This window comes from Mirounga angustirostris, unplaced genomic scaffold, assembly GCF_029215605.1.
Source record: "Mirounga angustirostris isolate CCGP_5_RB_7025 unplaced genomic scaffold, mMirAng1.0.hap1 SCAF_13, whole genome shotgun sequence".
NCBI lineage: Eukaryota > Metazoa > Chordata > Mammalia > Carnivora > Phocidae > Mirounga > Mirounga angustirostris.
Window position 1 is genome coordinate 81186136 of NW_026991721.1, and position 21723 is coordinate 81207858.

Below are 21723 nucleotides of genomic sequence, written 5' to 3' on the forward strand. Positions count from 1 at the left end.
TACTCTATACCTTTAATTGTTTGGATTTTTTTTTTATGATTTGAATCACTGGTGTAAACAAAGTAGAAAAAAAGAAAATGTCCTTGTTGGGAATTTTGTTCCTCTATCTTTGATATTTTGGGGGGTGGACAAATTCTTTCTTCCCCCATATGTAAGAATAAGAAGTACCTGTGGCATTGTTTGAATCAACTTCTAGAGGGCCTGTTTCATTTTGTTACAAATTTATTCTTTTGATTCATAGAATGTTTTTCTGCTTCAGCATTGCTTAAAACCGGGTGACCAGCCATAATCCCCCTGCCCCAACCAAATCTCTATAATTTTGATAATTTCCCCCTGTGTCTTCCTCAAGTTTATATTGGTTGTATCTTATTTTTTGTTCCCATCCCCTTATCTGTCCATTTCTGAGCTATGGCCATCACTAAGGCAGATACTTCCTGACCTCTTTTTTCCATCTTCACTCTGACCCTAGAGATTAAAGGAGGCCATTGTCACATCATAACTGGCCAGCCAATCAGGTGGGCAGCTCCCATCAATGACCTCCTTGTTCCAGAGGAGTTCTCAGGCAGCTTCGATGGAAGGAGGGAGCCAAGAAGGAGGCCTGGCATAAGTTCAAAGATGATAATTACAACATGGATTGTGTACATTCTTGCCCGGAAAGGTGCAGGGTTCCCCTTCCCACCAAAAACCAGTTCGGTAAGTATAGCTGGGGGTAGCTACCTGGAATTGTTTCTCATCTATCTGCTCCCTTCTGAGCTCTCCACTGCTCTTCCAAGAGATCTTATGATATATAACTGGATAAGAATGGAGGAGGAGGGCTGGGTCTCTAGGTATTCTGAGGCATTAACTTACCAATTTGTTGCAGGACGTTGAAGTTGTAGAAAGCGAGGCTGTATCTATAGTACAGCACTGGCTGAAAAAAGTGAGTAACATTCCTCTATGACTCAGGGTACCCCAAATTCTAGAGAGCTGGCCTCCGTGGGTGCAGGAATCTGGACTCCTTTCCCCTTAGAACTGGGTAACTCAAGTTCTTTGCTAAACACTTTGCCTAGAGCTGTGTCTAATTCACCAAATGTCCTGAAAGATGCTGGGGCTTGTGTCCTTGTCAAAGGTGTGTTGGAATCACCACTATCCTTACCCTTCTTCTTAAGGATACTGGATGAGGGGTTTCAGATGTGTCATCTCCAGCTACAGGGAGTCTCAGGGATACCTTGGGATAGGGCCAAGGACTTAATGAGTCCCCTGGAATTCTACAGGAAGGTAGTAATAGACATGCTTATTGCAGGGACTGTGAGATACAGAGTGTGTATGTGAGGACACATTACATGTGTGTTGTGACAGAGGGGAAAACAGGGAAAAGGCAGAAGAGACAGACTTGGGCTCAGATACAGAGCAACACTTTCAGGGGAAATTGCTCACCTTTCAGACTGAAGAAGAAGCTTCCCAGGACATAAAGGAGAAGATGTCCACCAACTGTACCCCCACCCATGGCCAAGATGTACATGTCACCAGAGATGTGGTAATTGAGAATTTGAGACAATCATCCTAGGGGAGTGGGCAGAGATGGAGGTGGGCAGGCACAGGGTCCAACTGAAAAGGGTCTTGGGCTAGTGGGCAGAGCTTGTCCAGGCTGGGCTCCATCCTGGCCATGGTGTCCTTGCTGGACAGTAATCATGTGCACACTACCCCGATTTCCTAGGTGAAGCACCATCTCTCAAAGTCCGATTTGTTGGCAAACCAGAGTCAAGACGTCCTGGAGGAAAGAACAAGAATCCAGTTCATAAGATGGAGGTAAAGCCTCTCATTTGCCCTGAGTGGAGTTGTGGGGAGGGAGGCACAAGTCCCCCACCTTTGGGATTCCTGGCCAACACAAACTCATGGCTATTCTTCTCCAGAGACATTGACTTCTTTGGCTGAGAAATTTTTCAGCCTTACTTTGGGGTTTTAAGGGAATATTTTTGCTATCTTGAAAGCCCAGCTCATTCCTAAGTTTTAACATGATTTCAGGGGTTGCAAAACTGGGCTTGCTCACCATTTCTTCAATGCTTCTGAATAAATTTCAGACTTCTGTTACTTTTGCACTTGATTTGTTCAGAGGTGGCTGCACTTTAAAGAGCTAAAAGAAAATAAGCTCTTAAAATGCAAAAGCCTGAGCCCTCATCTGCAGCTGAGGTGAGAGGAGTTTTTTCAGCACCCTAGGCTAGAATTCTGTGCTCCACATTATGGTGGCTTTGCCAGCCTCCCACCGTGCTTGCTAGAGCACAGACCACCTCCTTCCCTTTCCTGGTTCCAAAGGGCCGGAGACCCAATGTGGAGGGAACTGGGCCTGAAAGCTGGCTCATTTCTTCTGGCATAAGCTTCCCTATTTCCTTTTCAGGACTGTGTTCACTCAGGGTCTCTTTCCAGCAGAAGACTTGGGGGTTTAAACTTGTCCTCCATGAAAATGTGGAGGAGCTCTCTCTCTCATTTCTGTACTCTTTTTCTTCCCATGTCCCCATCGCCAGCTTTGTTCACTTCTATCAAGGAGGACGCATTTCTCCAGAAATGTATTTTTGCTTTGGGGATATCCAGTTTTCTTGTGTTTACCCCTTATGGTGCCATTAGTATTTTAAAACAGGATTCAAATGCTCAGGAGGGAGTGACAAATGGTGGAATTTGAGACCTTTCTGGAAAAGACTTTTTGGATGGGAACTGTATTCTAAAATCATAAAGGTTGGGGACTGTAATCCAGCCATAGCCTTATACGTGGGAGCCTGTCCCTGCCTGACACGGCTGCACTGGATGGAACTCTACATGTGGCAGTTCCTTGGTCTGGATAATATGAACATCATCTTCAGAAATTTTTTAGACCTTAGCTCTATGGCATAACCAGGTTAAAGCTTTGGAGACAAGCTACAGGAATCACAATTTTCCATATATAATTTTTCCACTTTGCACTTTCTGTGGATTTTTTAAGCCCATAAACTGTGCCTGGCTCCCCCTCCAATCCACTGGTTTTGGCATTCTTTTATTAGTTTCAGTAAATATGTAGTCAAGGAATACATATCCCTTCATTAAGCATCAGCAGATACTCATTTTTTTTGGTAGATGTTTGCTAGGCCCTCTAAAGAGAGAAAATAAGATGGAGTCCCCAGTTTCAAAGGGATAAAAGTGAACTCGATGAATAAGGTATGTGAATATTAGAGAAAATGTCAGAAAAGCCATGAGGAGTATCTACAAGAGCATAGCATGGGGGACCCAGCTTGTGCAAGTTCTAGGCTTTGCTACCTGGGGGACCCTGGAAAGGTTTCTAGCAGGACATTTGCTTGGACTGACCCATGGACTGGGTAGGGACTGAATAAACAAGAGTGGGGAGGAGGGGGCTTCCACAGGTCATGAGAGCCTTGGCAACTTGGCCAATTCCACCTGGCCTCCAGTGCGCAGGGCTGTGGCCCTTTCTCTGGGCCTTGGGCTGGGAGTAATCTCTCCCTTTTCTGGAATCCCTTTATTTTTTCTTACCCCATTCTTTGGGCACTGACTCAGCTCTACCTTGTGTGAGTGATAAATGAGCATATTTATCACCTTCAGGCTTCAAGTCTTTGAGGCAGTATCAATGCTGTCTTCACATTGAAAGTCCCAAGGCACCTAGAACAATAGAGGCAAAAATGGGGGATTCAGTTGGAATCGAGGGTTTGTGGGGGGAGAGGGGGATGGAGTTGAAGAGGACATGAATTGGACCACAGAGACAAAGGCAAGTCTGCATAGTGAAATAAAACAGAACAGCAGTGATGTGGGCCTTCAGCTTCTTTGTGGCAGATTTTTGCAGAATTATCTCTAAACCATGGTAAGTATGGCACAGTGTAGGTCATAAAGAGCTGATAAGGAAGTTGGATCCAGAAGGGGTGAATTCCATGTCTTACAAGACCACTGACCTGATGTGCACCTCTAGTAAAGGCACTTAACCTCTCTGTTTCTTCAACTCTTCTTAGGACCATTTGCTACCTGCCCAGGATTATTGGGTGGCTCAGGGGTACTTGATAGTAAAAAACAAAACAAAACAAAACAAAAAAATCTTTGTGTGCCTCATGCAAGACAAGTGAAGGACTAGCTCAAAAGTTCACAGAGACAGGGTCAGAACTATCGTTTGTATGATTCCAACCCATTCACTATGCCTAGTGAAAGAGAAACTCAGGAATCCCAATGTTTGAATGGTGTTTTGCAGCCATACCCGTATCTTCCAAGTGCCGAGTGAGGCGAGGAGTGACGTTATGAGAGACCGAATAGAGCAGGTGAGAAGAAGGTAAGCTGTTGGAGATTATCTGATTTGTACACCTAATAGGGTCAGGGGGTGGTGGGCGGGCGTGTTTCTGGCCTCTCCTTTGCAGGTTCCCTGACTGTGTCTGGAACCCTTCTATGTTGAGTGCCTCTTCGTAAGACTCTGCTCCAGGGCCTGAATGGGGCAATGGCTGACCAGCCACCCCAGCTCCATACCATGGTCTGGGTGTGCGCTCTGGGCAGGCTTTGCCATCTGGCAGCCTCCTGTCTGCCTTGCTCCTCTTCTCTGTCCCTGCAGCATAGGGAACCTTATGGATGAATCATCTCAGTGGATTCCCAACAGAAATTCCTATGCAGAATGCTGAGAGCTACAGGTGAGAGGGCGGACAGGTGAGGAGCTGGGCAGGGGAGATGGTGAGCCTGGGCGTGAGACATTGCACTGGGGCGGGAGCTTGATAATAAGGTTTAGCCTTTCCTTTGGTGAGGGGGCCTGCACTTGGGGCCAGTGAGAGTGGGGGCTAGGGCAGCTGCCTTATTTTAGGCTCCTGCAGTGCATCTCTTAAATTTCTGGAAGGACTCCAAGTCAAGTTCGGATTGGCCTCTCTGACCCTTCTAGCTGCAGTGTCACCGTGAGGGCTTCTCAATCATGCACAGGCTAGGGACCACCTGGGGATCTTGTGTTAGTAGGTTGTGGGGGGCCTGCTGTACTGCGTTTCTAACATGCCCAGGCATTGCGTTTCTAACATGGGGTCTACTGACCCCATGATGAACCACAAGATCACAGAACACTGGGGTCAGCAGTGAGGGCACATAGGTTTTGGCCCTGCCACCAATAAGGGCCTTGACTTTGGGTCCTGTGACTTCTTGGCCTGCGCTGGGTACCAGTGATCATAACAGTGGCCATTTACGGAGCTCTGGGAGGTAGAAGGCCAATGACAGGCAATACACTACAGAGGCCATTTATTCAGGAAAAGGTTACTGCACCCTCGCCAAGTATGAAGACTGAACTGGCTGTCATGGGGGTGCTGAAGGAGTGTTTTAGACCCAGTTGACCTGCAACATGCTTAAAGGAAGGCCATGGAGGTAGAGTGCTGGCATTTATGGAACACTTACCGAATGCCAGGTTTGGCACAAGGCATTGTCAAAATTTCTTACCTGATCCAAAAGAACCTTAAGAGGAGGGCATTGTTCATGCCCATTATACAGACGGCAGAGGTTAAGCCAAGCCTTAGGAGTGGACACTATCTTTCAGTCCAGCTCTATCTTGGGTAAGTTGATTTATGCCCCCGTGCCTCAATTTCCTCAGACTTCAGAACATTGCCTTGAGGAAAATGGCTATCAGCACTTAGTCAATGACATGATGTGCCATGTCAACTGTTGACTAATATTAAAGACAATGAGGAATCTGGGATGCTTGCAGGGTCTTCTGAAGTTTGAAGAAGCAGAGCCAGGTCTGTCTGATGCACCACCGTCCTTTCCCTCCGTGGGTTTTTCTGCTCTACACGCAGCTCTAGGAATGTTGGGACTGGCTTCGGAGGCACGATCATCAAGCCCTTTAGCCATCCTATGCTTCTGTGACATGCCCCCTGGGCATTCCTCTGCTTCCCAGGTTCGTGTCCTTCAGGGTCAAGGAACAGCCTGTGTCAGAAGAAAGTCTATCACCCCTTGACCGGAGGAGCGGCCACACCTGGGCAGAGAGAACCCGGCGGGTGAGACCTTCCTTGTGACAGTGGCAGCACTGGAATCTTCCCGCTGAACTGCTAATAAAGAGACAAGCTATTTAATCACTGTCCTGGCCTCTGGTGTGAGTGCTTGCTATTCATTCTTTAATCAGGCTCTTCCTGGACTGGGCTCTGGGGACACATAGACTGAGGACAGCCAGCTTTTTGGGGACAGAGATGCCAGGCCAGCACAGAACTGTATCAGCAGACCATGCTAGGTGTTCCTGGAACACTAGAAGGGGTGCCAGGCTGGGCCAGAACAGGAGGACTTACTGGGGGAAGTGTGGCTTCTTTGTTTCACTCAAGTATTTGTTTTATCTTTATTTCTTCTCTAGCTGTCTTCCTGTCTTTATGTAGATACTTGTCTTTTTTTTTTTTTAGGATTTTTATTTATTTATTTGTGTGTGTGTGAGAGAGAGAGCACAAGAAGGGGGAGTGGCAGGTAGAGGGAGAAGCAGGCTCTCTGCTGAGCAAGGAGCCTGATGCGGGGCTCTATCTCAGGACCCTGGGATCATGACCTGAGCTGAAGGCAGACACTTAACCCACTGAGTCACTCAGGTGTCCCTGTAGATCCAAGTTTCTGACCTATATTCTTTTCCCTCTCTGAAGAACTTTTAACATTTCTTGCAAGGCAGGTCTACTGGAGACCATTTCCTTTGATTTTTGTTTGAGAAAGTATTTCTACTCACTCTTGAAGGACATAAATTCTAGGTTTTTTTTCTTTGACACCTTAAATATATGCCCCACTCTCTTCTGGCTTGCATGGTTTCTGAAGTGAAGTCACATAATTTTTATCCTTGCTCCTCCTTAGGTAAGGAGTTTTTCCTCCTCTGGTTTTCAAGATTTTTTCTGTGTCTGATTTTCTGCAGTTTGAATATGCTGTGCGTAGGTGTAGAGTTTTGGGTATTCACCCTGCTTGGTTTTCTGAGTTTCCTGGATCGTTGTATGAGGTCCACCATTGCAAAATTCTCAACTACTATTGCTTTGAATATTTTTTCTGTTCCCTTCATTTTTCTCCTCCTGGTATTCTCGTTATGCATGTGTTATATCTTTTGTAATTGCCCCACAGTTTTAAGTTATTCTGTTCCACCTTTTTTTCCATTCCTTTTTTTTTTTTTTGTCTTGACTTTTCAGTCAGGAACTTTCTATTGACATTTCTTCAAACTCACTGATTCTTTCCCTGGTTGTGTCTAGTCTACAAATGAGTCCATCAAAGGCATTCTTCGTTTCTATTACAGAGTTTCTTATTTCTGGCATCTCCTGTTGATTTTTCCATAGGGTTTTCATTCTCTCTGCCTACACTGTCTATCTGTTCTTGTGTGTCATCCACTATTTCTATTAGATCCCTTTGCATATTTATCACAGTTTTAAATTCCAAGTCTGACAATGCCAACATCTCTGCCTTATCTGAGTCTGGTTCTGATGCTTGCCTTGTCTCTTCAGACTATTTTTTACCTTGTATCATACAGCATCAGGTTTTGTTGAAAGCCAGATATGCTGCAGGGGTAAAGGAATGGAGGCAGAGAGTGTGAGGTTTTATATTTATCTGGTTAGGAGTTAGGCTGTGTTTACTCTCTCCAGCAGCTGCAGTGTCAGAGATTAACATTTTTTTTTTTTGGTATTTTATTTTATTTATTTATTTTTTAAAATTTTTCTTTTATTTTTTTTATTCTTATGTTAATCCCCATACATTACATCATTAGTTTTAGATGAAGTGTTCCATGATTCATTGTTTGTGCATAACACCCAGTGCTCCATGCAGAATGTGCCCTCCTCAATACCCACCACCAGGCTAACCCGTCCTCCCACCCCTCTCCCCTCTAGAACCCTCAGTTTGTTTTTCAGAGTCCATCGTCTCTCATGGTTCATCTACCCCTCCGATTTCCCCCCGCTTCATTCTTCCCCTCCCGCTACCTTCTTCTTCTTCTTTTTTTTTTTTTCTTAACATATATTGCATTATTTGTTTCAGAGGTACAAATCTGAGATTCAACAGTCTTGCACAATTCACAGAGCTTACCAGAGCACATACCCTCCCCAGTGTCTATCACCCAGTCACCCCATCCCTCCCACCCCACCCCCCACTCCAGCAACCCTCAGTTTGTTTCCTGCAATTAAGAATTCCTCATATCAGTGAGATCATATGATACATGTCTTTCTCTGTTTGACTTATTTCACTTAACATAATACCCTCCAGTTCCATCCACATCGTTGCAAATGGCAAGATCTCATTCCTTTTGATGGCTGCATAATATTCCATTGTATACAGATACCACTTCTTCTTTATCCATTCATCTGTCGATGGACATCTTGGCTCTTTCCACAGTTTGGCTATTGTGGACATTGCTGCTATAAATATCGGGGTGCACGTACCCCCTCGGATCCCTACTTTTGTATCTTTGGGGTAAATACCCAGTAGTGCAATTGCTGGATCATATGGTAGTTCTATTTTCAACTTTTTGAGGAACCTCCATACAGTTTTCCACAGTGGCTGCACCAGCTTGCATTCCCACCAACTGTGTAGGAGGGTTCCCCTTTCTCCGCATCTCCACCAACATCTGTCGTTTCCTGACTTGTTAATTTTAGCCGTTCTGACTGGTGTGAGGTGGTATCTCATTGAGGTTTTGATTTGGATTTCCCTGATGCCGAGCGATATTGAGCACTTTTTCATGTGTCTGTTGGCCATGTGGATGTCTTCTTTGGAAAAATGTCTGTTCATGTCTTCTGCCCATTTCTTGAGTGGATTCTTTGTTCTTTGGGTGTTGAGTTTGATGAGTTCTTTATAGATTTTGGATACTAGCCCTTTATCGGATATGTCATTTGCAAATATCTTCTCCCATTCTGTCGGTTGTCTTTTGGTTTTTTTGACTGTTTCCTTTGTTTTGCAAAAGTTTTTTATCTTGATGAAGTCCCAATAGTTCATTTTTGCCCTTACTTCCCTGGCCTTTGGCGATGTTTCTAGGAAGAAGTTGCTTTGGCTGAGGTCAAAGAGGTTGGTGCCTGTGTTCTCCTTTAGGATTTTGATGGACTCCTGTCTCACATTGAGGTCTTTCAACCATTTGGAGTCTATTTTTGTGTGTGGCGTAAGGAAATGGTCCAGTTTCATTCTTCTGCATGTGGCTATCCAATTTTCCCAAAAGCATTTGTTGAAGAGACTGTCTTTGTTCCATTGGACATTCTTTCCTGCTTTGTCAAAGATGAGTTGACCATAGAGTTGAGGGTCCATTTCTGGGCTCTCTATTCTGTTCCATTAATCTATGTGTCTGTTTTTGTGCCAGTACCATGCTGTCTTGATGATGACAGCTTTGTAATAGAGCTGGAAGTCCGGAATTGTGATGCCACCGGCTTTGCTTTTCTTTTTCAACATTCCTCTGGCTATGCGGAGTCTTTTCTGGTTCCATACAAATTTTAGGATGATTTGTCCCATTTCTTTGAAAAAAGTGGATGGCATTTTGATGGGGATTGCATTGAATGTGTAGATTGCTCTAGGTAGCATTGACATCTTCACAATATTTGTTCTTCCAATCCATGAGCATGGAACGTTTTTCCATTTCTTTGTGTCTTCCTCAATTTGTTTCATGAGTATTTTATAGTTTTCTGAGTACAGATCCTGTGCCTCTTTGGTTAGATTTATTCCTAGGTATCTTATGGTTTTGGGTGCAATTGTAAATGGGATCGATGCCTTAATTTCTCTTTCTTCTGTCTTGTTGTTGGTGTATAGGAATGCCACTGACTTCTGTGCATTGATTTTATATCCTGCCACTTTACTGAACTCCTGTATGAGTTCTAGCAGTTTTGGGGTGGAGTCTTTTGGGTTTTCCACATAAAGTATCATATCATCTGCAAAGAGTGAGAGTTTGACTTCTTCTTTGCCAATTTGGATACCTTTGATTTCTTTTTGTTGTCTGATTGCTGTGGCTAGGACTTCCAATACTATGTTGAATAGCAGTGGTGATAGTGGACATCCCTGCCACGTTCCTGACTTTAGGGGGAAAGCTCTCAGTTTTTCCCCATTGAGAATGATATTCGCTGTAGGTTTTTCATAGATGGCTTTGATGATATTGAGGTATGTACCCTCTATGCCTATACTCTGAAGAGTTTTGATCAAGAAAGGATGCTGTACTTTGTCAAATGCTTTTTCTGCATCTATTGAGAGGATCATATGATTCTTGTTCTTTCTTTTGTTAATGTATTGTATCACATTGATTGATTTGTGGATGTTGAACCAACCTTGCAGCCCAGGGATAAATCCCACTTGGTCGTGGTGAATAATCCTTTTAATGGACTGTTGGATCCTATTGGCTAGTATTTTGGTGAGAATTTTTGCACCCATGTTCATCAGGGATATTGGTCTGTAATTCTCCTTTTTGATGGGGTCTTTGTCTGGTTTAGGGATCAAGGTAATGGTGTCCTCATAAAATGAGTTTGGAAGTTTTCCTTCCATTTCTATTTTTTGGAACAGTTTCAGAAGAATAGGTATGAATTCTTCTTTAAATGTTTGGTAGAATTCCCCTGGGAAGCCATCTGGCCCTGGGCTTTTGTTTGTTGGGAGATTTTTGATGACTGCTTCAATTTCCTTAGTGGTTATAGGTCTGTTCAGGTTTTCTATTTCATCCTGGTTCAGTTTTGGTAGTTGATACATCTCTAGGAATGCATCCATTTCTTCCAGGTTATCTAATTTGCTGGCATAGAGTTGCTCATAATATGTTCTTATAATTGTGAGATTAACATTTCTTATTGTGCTCTTGTTTTTGTCTCCCTTGTTATCTTTAGGTTTCCCTAGAGGTTCCTTCTTAAATAGGGCCTGTGGCTTTTAGTTCTTCCAGCTGAAATCCCCTGTGGTTACAAAGGGACCTGCTGATGTGGTGGTGGGGCCAAGAGGAGAGTGGAGGGTCCTCTGCTCAGGCCTCAGTCTCTTAGTGAGCCTGTGGCCCTGGCCCATGTCCTCCTTGCCTTGTCCCCTCCACTGCCCCCACCTCAGGAGAGACAGGAAAGCCAGAGGGGGCCAGAGTTGGATGTTTTCCTTCCCTCAGGTTAGGTAGGCTCTGGAAAAACAGTCTGTCTTGAGGGCAGGCCTTTGTTAAGGAAAACAGAATGCTCTGGGCATATTTCAAAATGGCTATATTCCTCTCCCCTTGCTGAAGTGGGCAGGAGAGAGGGGTTCTCTGATCTTCATTGTGAGAACCTGGTGGGGCTCCTGGAAGCAAAATTCAGGAAGTTGGGGGCCTTCTAAGAGTGGGGCCCCTGGACTTATTAAATCTCAAGCTTGTCCACATTGAGCCTCCAGCAATCCGTCAATTATATTTAAGCTTCCCTACTCTGGTGCTGTTTCCCGGAGGTTTCTGTATCTGCGAAGTTGTGATTCTCCATAATAACGTGTTTGTCTCTCCAATTCTCAGGTCAGCATTTTGCCCTATGACCTAAATTCTCTGATGGGCCTAGGAAGTATTGTTGGTTTTTGGTTTGTTCAGCTTTTTTCCCAATTGTGAGAATGGGAGTGATGGCTTCCAAGTTCTTTACATATCAGACCAGAAACTAGAAGTCTATTCAAGTCTTTATTGAGTGTCTGCTAGAATAACAGCCAGCATGGACTGAGCACCTACTGTGTGCCAGGTAGTACTACCCAAGCAGCTCTCTGATGTTGATGCTATTACCATTCGAGAGAAGACAACACGAAACCAGGTATCTTGAATTGGCTCAACTGTCCCCCCAAAAAGGACAGGCTATTGAGAGGAGCCTCTGGCTCCCAAGCCTCATCTCTCAACCACACTGCTATACTATGTGTGGACCTGGGCTAGGCCTGGGGAATACTGCAGTGAGCAAGACCCACCCTCTCCCTGCCCTGGTAGGACTTTCATTTTGACAGGGGAGACAAGTTTTAAACAAACTATTAGTCACAATTTTCACAGTTACTCTAAAGGAGAAGTACTATATATAATGGGAGCTTGCCCTAATCAGAGAAAAAGACAGATTTATTATTGATTATTTAAAAATCATCACCCCCATTTTACAGATGAAGAACTGGAAGTTCAGAGAGGTTATGTAGCCCTCCTCATGTCACAGCCATTAAGTGGCGCAGCCAGGATTTGAATCCAGGCAATCTCATGCCAGAGGCAGTGCCCTTAAACACTCCACTGTGCTGCTAAGCTGGGGGAGGGGTCATTTTGGTTGATGGTGGTGGTGAGCCAGCATTGTAGAAGGAGAGAGGTGGAGGCAGGGCAGGTCCATATCCACCCTGCCCCACTACTCCCAGAGGTCAGGAGTGCCTGCACTTTCCCTCTCCAGCACCTCTCCCTCCCAATCTCCCTTTGTCTGCTTGCTCCAGGGCGAGAGGCAGAGGAGGAAGGATGAGGGTAGGTCTTAACCAGCCAGGGGACAGGGGCACAGCCCTGAGCAGAGGCAAGTGAGGGGCTCTGGGATGAGGAGAGGAGCATGATGCCAAAAGGCCACTCTGGCTGGATGGGAGCAGGAGGGAGAAGGGCCAAAGAGGAGGCTGTTGAGAGGAGGCCAGGGCCAGGCCATGTGGGCTGGGGGCCTTGTCCTAGCAGAGGTGGAAAGTGCAGGAATGTTGGGGGCAGAAGGGGATCGCATATGTGGAGGTGGGCTGTGGTACAGGGTGGCAGCAGGGAGCCCAGGAGGGGTCCCCTGGGAAAGGGAGGGGACACAGAGAAACCTATGGATTTGAGACAGGTCAAATGTGACTTGGTGATGTGTGGGAGCTGGAGAGTGGGGGAGAAGAAATGTCCTGGCTCAGCTGGTCGTGAGCTGCCCTTTGCTCAGATAGGGAGGTATCAGTTGGGGGAGATGAGTTAAGTTTGGGTAATGATTCAGGCCCCTGGAGGATATCACAGTGGTGATGTCAAGCAGGTGGATGGACAGACAGGACTGGGCTGGCAGGTGGGAGTCTTGGTGGAAAAGTGGCACCTGGTGGCAAGTAAGAGCCTGTCCTTTTTGGGGGGACAGTTGCAGCAAACGAGAGGTAGAGAAGTAAGCAGGTTTTCCTCAGCAGTCCTGGAGGTGACCTTGCCTTCCCAACCCCTCACTCAAGTGCTTGGGAAGTCAAGGAGTGGCATGCACCTTGCCAGAGCTGCAGGGGCTCCGTCACCACAATTTAGCGAAGGGACAAAGCCCTTTTCACTCTCCAACTGAGAGTCTGTTTTGCCAGAAACCACCAGATGGCGCCATTTCCACACAAAATCATTTCTGAAGGCTCACTAGTGTAGTCCCGGGGTGTGTGCAGGGCAAGATTTAGATTTTAGAACCATTTGGGAAGCCTAAACAGATGGAAGGCCTTTGAGTATCTTAGTTTAATGATGGATACAGTTCACATCCATATACATGAACTATAGAGGGGCCATTCATTCAAATAAAAATTCTTGAGTGTTTATATCCAGCACCGTACTAGAGTATGGGGATACCCAGATGAATATTCTGTCATAGCCTCAGGGAGCTCAGAGTGGTGGAGGGGCTGATAAACAAATTTTCAATGTTGTATGTAAATAAGCCCAAAGTGTATATACATGGTAAAGCAGAAGAGGGAGTGATTTTCTGTGCTTGAGAGGAAAGGTGCTGACTTCCCAGCAGAGATGACATTGAAGCAGAGGCTTTGCCAGGCTGTGGCAGTGAAAGAGGGGTCTTCTAGTCAAGGAGAGTACCCACATAGGAAGGCATGCAGAACGTTCAGGGGTTTGGGCCTGGGCCTGGATGTTTGGAATGCCAGATATGGTGGGGAGAATAGCAGGCCAGGAGGTTGAGAATTTCACAGGTGGGGATTCTACAGGTGAGTGCAAAGTGAGCCCATAAAGCCTGGCTGCAGGACCCTAGGGGGAGGCTGAGCCAAACCTGCAATGCTGGCTAGGCCAGGCTTCTCAGGAGAGAGGAGATGTGCAGAGGGTTCCAGGCACTTGGAAAAGAGGGGGAGCCCACTGCACTCAGAAAGAAAAGGAGCCCTACAGTGTTAGGCTCTGACTTGGGAGGTAGTGGTTAAGGAGCTCACAGGCCCCCACCCGTTTGTTGTCTCACACACAAACATCTGGAGTTTGGGGAGAGAGGGACCTACATTAGTATTATAGCCACAGTTCCTTCAAACCTAGGGTGGAAATGAAATCATTAAGTGGCTCAAATGGAGTTTTGTTCTGTGCATGATTAACCCCAGGAGGGGCGTTTGGGAACAAATATGCCTCCTCTACCTGTATTACAGGGGGACTGAGCCATGGTAAATTAAAAGAAAATCACTGGCAAATTTGGGATCAGTCAACTGTGACCAAGCCATTTGTGTACTTAAATGGAGCTGAAAGAGCTAATAAAGGCTTTGTGGGTCGTGGATCTTTCTGTGAGGGGAGGGCATGGGAGATGGGGGTGGGGTGGTGGGTGGGGGGCTGGTTCAGGCTGATGTTTGTAGAAGTCTTACCTCGGACCTCTTGGTGGTGGTGGTGGTGGTGGGGACGTTGGCCTGTTCTCATCATCCAAGTGTGTGTCAAGTCCTAATGGGGAACTTGCTGATTCTAGACAGAGACAGTGACACAGACCCAGCCAAATCTGTCTCAAAGAAGACAGATTAGGTCATTGCAAAGCAGAGCCTTGGGATACCAGGGGAGGTAGGAGCCAGTGCCTCCTGAGTCTGTCATTGCAGAGTGAGGCGCAGGTAGGGGTCTTAGGATCCACGTGATGTAATGAACAACACCAGATGTAGGGGACTGCTGGATGAAGACCCAGCCATTGCCCTGTGGTGTCCACTGAGAGATGGGATGGGGCTCTGCTCCATCCCCAGAGGAGAATGGAAGGCACCCAGCCAAACCAGTACATGAAATGCGGTGGGCAGGTCTGGGAGAGCCAAGGGTACTGGACAGAGGGCAAGGCCAGGAGAGGATGTCTGGCATGTGGGCTACCCAGAAGCAGACAGCGGGAGGGGTTGGGGAGGAGGAGTGGAGACAGCAAGGAGGTGTTAAAAAACAATCCAGGGGCGCCTGGGTGGCTCAGTTGGTTAAGCGACTGCCTTCGCCTCAGGTCATGATCCTGGAGTCCCTGGATCGAGTCCTGGATCGAGTCCCGCATCGGGCTCCCTGCTTGGCAAGGAACCTGCTTCTCCCTCTGACCCTCCCCCCTCTCATGTGCTCTCTCTCTCTCCGTCTCTCTGTCTCAAATAAATAAATAAATAAATAATCTTTTTTTTTTTTTTAAAGATTTTATTTGACAGAGAGAGAGAGACAGCGAGAGAGAGAACACAAGCAGGGGGAGTGGGAGAGTGAGAAGCAGGCTTCCCGCAGAGTAGAGAGCCCGATGTGGGGCTCGATCCCAGGACCCCGGGATCATGACCTGAGCTGAAGGCAGACGCCCAACGACTGAGCCACCCAGGCGCCCCTAAATAAATAAAAATTCTTTAAAAAAAAAATCCAACCTAGTCAATTAGAAGATCTAATTGTCTTCATTAAACCACTGGGCAGCCTACCATCTAGTTAATAGAGGGGAGCTTCTGAGGAAAATGGAAGGTTTTTATTGGAAAGGGGGGCGAGGCAAGGAAGTTATTAGCAAAAGAAAAGGATTGCTCCTCCTAAGGAAGAGCAGGGGGCTTCTATCATGCAGATTGCCTCATCTTCCTTTGCGGGGTGGAGGCTGGAGAGGGTCCAGGTGGCAGATTACCTCAATGGCGGTGATAGGAAAATTCCTGACTGACTGGTTAAGACACCATTTCTGGGGGAGGTTGAACTGCAATTAGCCTGGGTTTGGGGACTCTATGTGACGCCTGTGGTTTTCCTTTTAACAGAGGAACCCTGGCTCCAGCTCCTGTAGGCACCTTCTCCAGACTCTTGAGACTTAACACCAGGGTGTGGCTGCAGGTGTGGGGTAGGGCGGGGGCACAGCCTGGAGGACAAAGCTGGGGCCTGGGCTGACTTCTGCGTGACTTATCCAGGGATGCTAAATGTAGCCCCCGCACGGCGGGGACTGGCTCTGCTTCTGTTTACCTCCCCTCCCCAGGTGCTCTGCCACCTGTGCCCTCTCCCCCCTCTCCGGCCCCCCCCCCCCCCGTCCCCGCCACCCCGCGGCCTGGGAGGGCGGGGGCCAACCGGAGACCTCCGCAGAGCTGCAGACGCAGTGTTCGACATGCTTCCCAATTACTTGGCAGGCTCGGCAGCGATGCTCGAAATTCATTTTCCATCCTGAGAGGGGAAAACAAAGGCAGGGGAGAGCACCAGCTGCTCTGGACGAGCTTGGGAAACTTTGCTCCCAGCCAGGCGGAGCTGAGCCAGCGGGGCGGGCCAGGCGGCAGGGGGCGCTGCCGGGCCTCTCTCCAGCCTCGCCCCGGCCCCCTCCTCCCGCTCCCCGCGCCTCCTCCGGTCCTCCAGTCTCCCGCGCCCCCAGTCCCGCGCCGGGACCCTTGCCCCCTGTCTCTCCCTCTCCCCTGCCTCGCTTCCCCCCCCACTCTCCCTCTGCCTCGCTCTTTTCCTCACTGCCTCATTCCCCCTACACCCTACCTCGCTCCCTTCCCCCTACTCTCCCCCACTTCTCTACTCTCCACTCTCCTCCTCCCCCTTACCCCCTTCCTCCCTGCTTCGCTCTCCACCCCCCCCGCCTCCCCCTTCCCTCTGCCTCCCCCTTCTTCCTGCCTCATCCCTGCCGTCCTCCTTCCCGCTCGCTCTCCCCAACCCCTCTTCCCACCTTGATCTCTCCTCACTGCCTCTCTCCTGTCCCCGCTCCCCTCACTCCTGCTTAGCTCCTCTCCCTAGCCTCTCTCCTCTTTCCCGGTGGTGGGACCTGGGGACTTATGCAGCACAACAGGAAGGGGTGCACTCGGGTTCTCTCAAGGAGGGTGGAGACCAGGGCCTGCAGCCAGAAGTCCCCAGTGTGTGCGCTTGGTTGGGGTGAGGGAGGCCATGGCGGGACTTCGAGGGGACGATAGCAAAGCAGCAGTTGGTTAGTGGAGAAGGTCCAAACCAACAACTTGGCAAAACCCGTTGCCTGTGGTTCCTGACCAATTTCTTTCTTTACTGACTGGCTCCTTTGGAGTGTGCACTTGCGGAGGGCAGGGTAAGCCTCCCCTGTCCCTGCGGAGTGCCTGATACAGGTGCTTAGTAAATCCTGATGGAAGGAACTGCACGGTCTCAGGTGCCCGCCAAGATTTGTGTTCCTATTACCTTAGCCTGCCCCTGGGCTCTGGGGCCTCCTTCCCCCTTTCAGGGCCCATTTGTCGTGCACTCCATAAGGCACCTTTTTGGGGGGGGGGGTGGAAGTCTTGCAGATGAAGGAATGGGTCGCTGAGAGGTGGTCAGGTCTGTGAGAGGCCATTTCAGGGAGACCAGCAGCCATAGCAGGCCCTATCTCGTAAGTGGGATGCATGGCAGGCTTGGCGAGAAATTACATGTGGCATACTTCTGGTAAAGAGGATGCATTTACTAAAAGGGTGTGCACATGTATGCTTTTTCTGGGAGGCGATATAGTATGACTACTGAGACCAAGCGCTAGATTGCTTGCACTGGAATCCTGATTATACTAGTCAGTGGCCGTGTGCCCTTAAGCAAGTTGCTTAACCTCTCTGTGACTCAGTTTCCTTGAGTCTTTGGGAAGATCAAGTGAGACCACCCCTGTAAAGCATGCAGCACATGCCTGGCACTTGGGAAACCACCATCTGTCCAAACATGGTGGCCGTGATGATGATCATCTCCAGTAAGAGGCAGTGAGAGGTGGTGATCCAGTCACTCTGTAAAGGAATACTCAGTCCCTGGCCCGTAGGAGCTGATATTGGAAGGTGAAAGATTCTGGGTGCATCTAAAGATGCTGGGGGATTACAGTAGGTAAAAATAAAACTGTTCATAGTGTATTTGGGAGCCAGTGTGTGAAGGTGTGTGTTGGAGATCTACACACACGGAATCAGGGCAGGGTCTGCACCTTCAAGTCCCAGCTCTGTGGACTCTCGGGACATGTGCCCTTGGGGATGGGCTGGACTCCTCATACTCTGGAGAGAAGCATCTCTGGGTCAGTGTGCCAACTGAGAAAAGACACTGCTTCCTCTGGACTCAGGCTCACTTGCAATCTGGGGAGAGAGGCCCCCACATGGCCTGGACCAAGAGGGAGGAGGATGTGGCATCTTGTGGCCAGCAGGTGATGCTGTTGATCCAGTGTTGCTGGCTGCTGGTCCCTAGATGGTGCTTCCTCCTTCCATTCAACCCCAAGCTGTGGATTTCTCAGCTGTTTCCCCTGTGTGCACCGTACAGGGGAGAAGTTGCCTCATTCCCAGACTGCAGGCAGAGACCTGGGGTGTGCAGTCACCTGGCCACTCCACAAAGCGGCAGCCCCTTCCTACACACCCCTCAGGGCTTCTGGGATGGCCTGCGAGGAGGGGTAGATTGGGGTTGGGGTAGGCAGTGTGTGTGTGGACCAAGGAAGGAGGATCACTGTGAATCAGTCCTAGGGTTTCAGAGCCCCTTTTGGGGACTTAAGTCCCATGTCCACTTTGTGCAGAGCTGGAAGTAAAGCAGTGTTTCTCCACCTGTGGTGGATGGCAGAGTTCCACCACAGCAACAGGGCACTTGTTAAAGATGGAGATTTTTGAGCACCATCTGATTTATTTTGGTGGGTAAGCTTGGGATGGAACCTAGGAACCTGCATTTTTATCAGACCCATCCAGGTGATTCTGAGACAGCTGTCCTCAGGCTATGTGTTGAGATGCACAGGGATAAAAAACACTGCCTTTTCTTAATAGAGGAGAGCTTGGAAACTCCAAGGTCAGCACCAGGAGGAGAACATCCTGCTCACTTCAGCTACTTCCTTCACTTGGTCTTTGGGGGTATCTTTTACCAATTACCTCTGCGTCCACCTCCAGACTTTCTCTTCTGCTTTGTCCAGGAGAGTTAACAAAGGGAGAGAAGTGGAAAGAGAAACAAGTTCTAGAAAATTGGGTTTATCTGTAATCTTATTCAACTTGAGCCCATGAATTACCCCTCCCCTTTCCTGGATCCCTCCTCTTTAATCTCTCTCACTCAGTATCTCTTGGTTTCTAGCTGGTTCTGAGTTCTTCCTGAAGAGTGTGAGTGTGTGTGTGTGTGCGTGTGTGCGTGCGTGTGTGTGTGCGCACGCGCGCATTTTGTTTCCCTGGGTCTCATATTGTCAGCATCAAATAATACCTGGTGAGGCAAAAGGAGTGAAAAGGGTGCTTTTCTTTGAGTTTGCACTGTTTGGGCTTCCTTTTCTCAGGACCCTTGGTCGACTCTCTGGGAAGCCCTGGGGGAAGGGGGAGGGGAAGAGGGGAGGACCGTGGCAGTAGCAGCGCTATGTCCATTGCTTTGCCTGCACCCGCTGCATGAGCGAGGTTGAGCCACCTAATTTCTCTTGACTTGGGTTTTGCCAGCTATAAGATAATAGTATCCTTCTGTCAGTGTTGGTGGGACACTAGATAAGGCCACGTGTGTGAAGTTCCCTGCGCCGTACCAGGAGAGGCAGAGCTGATGTTCAGTGGTGTCACCTACCCGGACCCCTCCCGGCACTCTTTTTCTCCGGAGTTCAGAAGGGCAAGCCTTCAGGCAAATCATCCAGTGTGTCCAGACCCCGACTTATCTGTCTGGAAAATGGGACTGTCGAAGAACCTGCACCCAGAATTGGTTCTGGCCAAATCTGTAGAGTGGCTGGATGCTTCACTTCCTCCTGCTTTAGGGGCCTGGCCAGGACCTTGATGTCCACCTGCTCTTTGCTCTGTCCGGTTTTCTGAGACCCGCCTGTTCCTTTATCCCGGGCTGGGTTGGGCAGCAGACCCCAGGCAGCCTGGCCTTGAGAGACACATAGAATTGTGGTTCAATAAATTGTTAAGGGAATCAAACTTTGGCTTGACTGTGTGGCCTTGGGCTCACAGGTAAAACGGGAATGGTAATATCTACATGGCAGGGACAGAGCGAGTGTGTGTATAGCTTTGGACAGCACCCTGCATACTTACTATGTGCCCCCATAAATGTGGTTATGAACAGTGTGGCTCTGAAGGGATGGCCTTTCCTGCCTCCACCTCTCAGAGGACTTTTTTTTAAATCAGAAAAGCAGTGTTTCTGGGGTGCCTCGGTGACCCAGTTGGTTAAGCATCTGCCTTCGACTCAGGTCATGATCCCAGGGTCCTGAGATCGAACCTCAGTGGGCTCCCTGCTCAGCCAGGAGTCTGTTTCTCCCTCAGCCTCTGTCTCTCTCTCTCCCCCTCCCTCTCTCCTCCCCTGCTCATGTTCTCTGTCTGCCTCTCTCTCTCTCTCAAATAAATAAATAAATAAGATATATTTTTTTTAAAAAGAAAAGCTGTGTTTCTATCTAGGTGCCCCTTACCCTATGATTTAAAGGGGTGGAGAAAAGGCTCAGAGAGAATGTTGTTAAGGAATAAGGTTAAATTTCATTGTTTTCATTTCCACAACAGGAGAGGAGAAAGCCACAGTGCAGGTTGAGGCTGCCTCTCTGCCAAACCTCCAAATCTGAGACCTGTCCCAGTTTCAACTCCCGGAGCCCCGAGGGTTTGCACTAGGAAGTTCAGTTTGGACAACTAATTTATTTGCTTCCTTCATATGCAGTTATGGGCAAGGATTGCATGTATGTAATTCATGATGTTTGTGCATCTCTGGACTTCCAAGAGTTATTTTATTTTATTTTATTTTTTAAGATTTATTTATTTATTTCAGAGAGAGAGAGAGAGAGAGAGAGAGAGAGAGGCAGAGCCCAGGCATGGAGAGGGTAGGGGGTAGGGGGAGGGGCAGAGGGAATGGGAGAGAAACAGGCTCCCCCATGAGCATGGAGCCCTACATGGGGCTTGTTCCCATGACCCATGAGATCATGACCTGAGCTGAAGTCAAGAGTCGGACACCTAACCAACTGAGCCACCCAGCCGCCCCCCAACAGTTATTTTAGATGATGAGGCAGGATCTCCAGAAGTCACCTGATCTGTGCCTCTGCACCCAACAGGACCGACTAATGACCCATTCAGACGGGTGCAGGCTCTGCTTCTCTGACAGGTCTGTGACCCTCATTGGTAGCTTACTCCTCTTCCTCCAACTCTGCGTGGATCTTCTGTTCTTCAGGCTGAAATGCCCTTCCTACCTCCATTCTCTGTTTGAACTTTACACTTGCCCTTTAAGACCCAGCTCAAATGCCACCTACCCTGTGGAATATTTCCTCTTGTTTCCTTGCTCCCAGCTTGCCAACAAGGATCTAGTTTATTTCCACATCTCACTGTCTGTATCTCTATTTAGCATATTTTTTATATTATATTTTTAAATAGTTTTCTTTTCTTTTCCTTTTTTTTTTTTTTTTTTTTTTTTGTAATGGGCTTGGCAGACTTGGTAGATTGCAAGATTCCTTAGGGCAAAATCTACATTTTGTCTATCTTTCATAGGTGCTCAATAGAACTTGATTTGATGCAGGGTAGCCTAAACCACCCCCTTGAAATGCAAACCGATTTACTTGTTACGTTCTGGGACCCAAGCTGAAACCCTTATCTGTGTTACTAAAACTTGGATATTTCCATGGCCCCTCCCCTCCCCTCCAATCAATGTCTGCAATCTGATGTGCAAAGTGTGTGTTTCCTTCCCTGAATGCAACCCTCCCACGGGTGTAATGAGACCCCAGGAAAAGAACTCTGGTTGCGAAAGCATCTTTCCAAATTCCTATAGTGATAAACAGCCTCAGGGGAGATCTTTTGGGACTCCTGTTTCTATTTAGTATTGAACACAGAGGCCTCTCAAGGAACCTGAAGCCAGAAAGAAAGGATGGGCATAATGCAGTTTTTGCAGACTTCCTC

The 21723-nt window shown here is 47.9% G+C and overlaps 1 protein-coding gene across 1 annotated transcript; it reads left to right on the top strand.

Annotated features, from left to right (window-relative positions):
• The first annotated feature begins 615 nt into the window (after positions 1-615).
• On the top strand, positions 616-4616 carry SPATA19 (spermatogenesis associated 19). Its single transcript, XM_064575863.1, has 6 exons — positions 616-693; positions 863-919; positions 1424-1516; positions 1697-1788; positions 4199-4276; positions 4550-4616. Exons 1-6 carry the CDS (start codon positions 616-618, stop codon positions 4614-4616), a joined length of 465 nt encoding a protein of 154 aa, XP_064431933.1.
• Positions 4617-21723: the final 17107 nt, after the last annotated feature.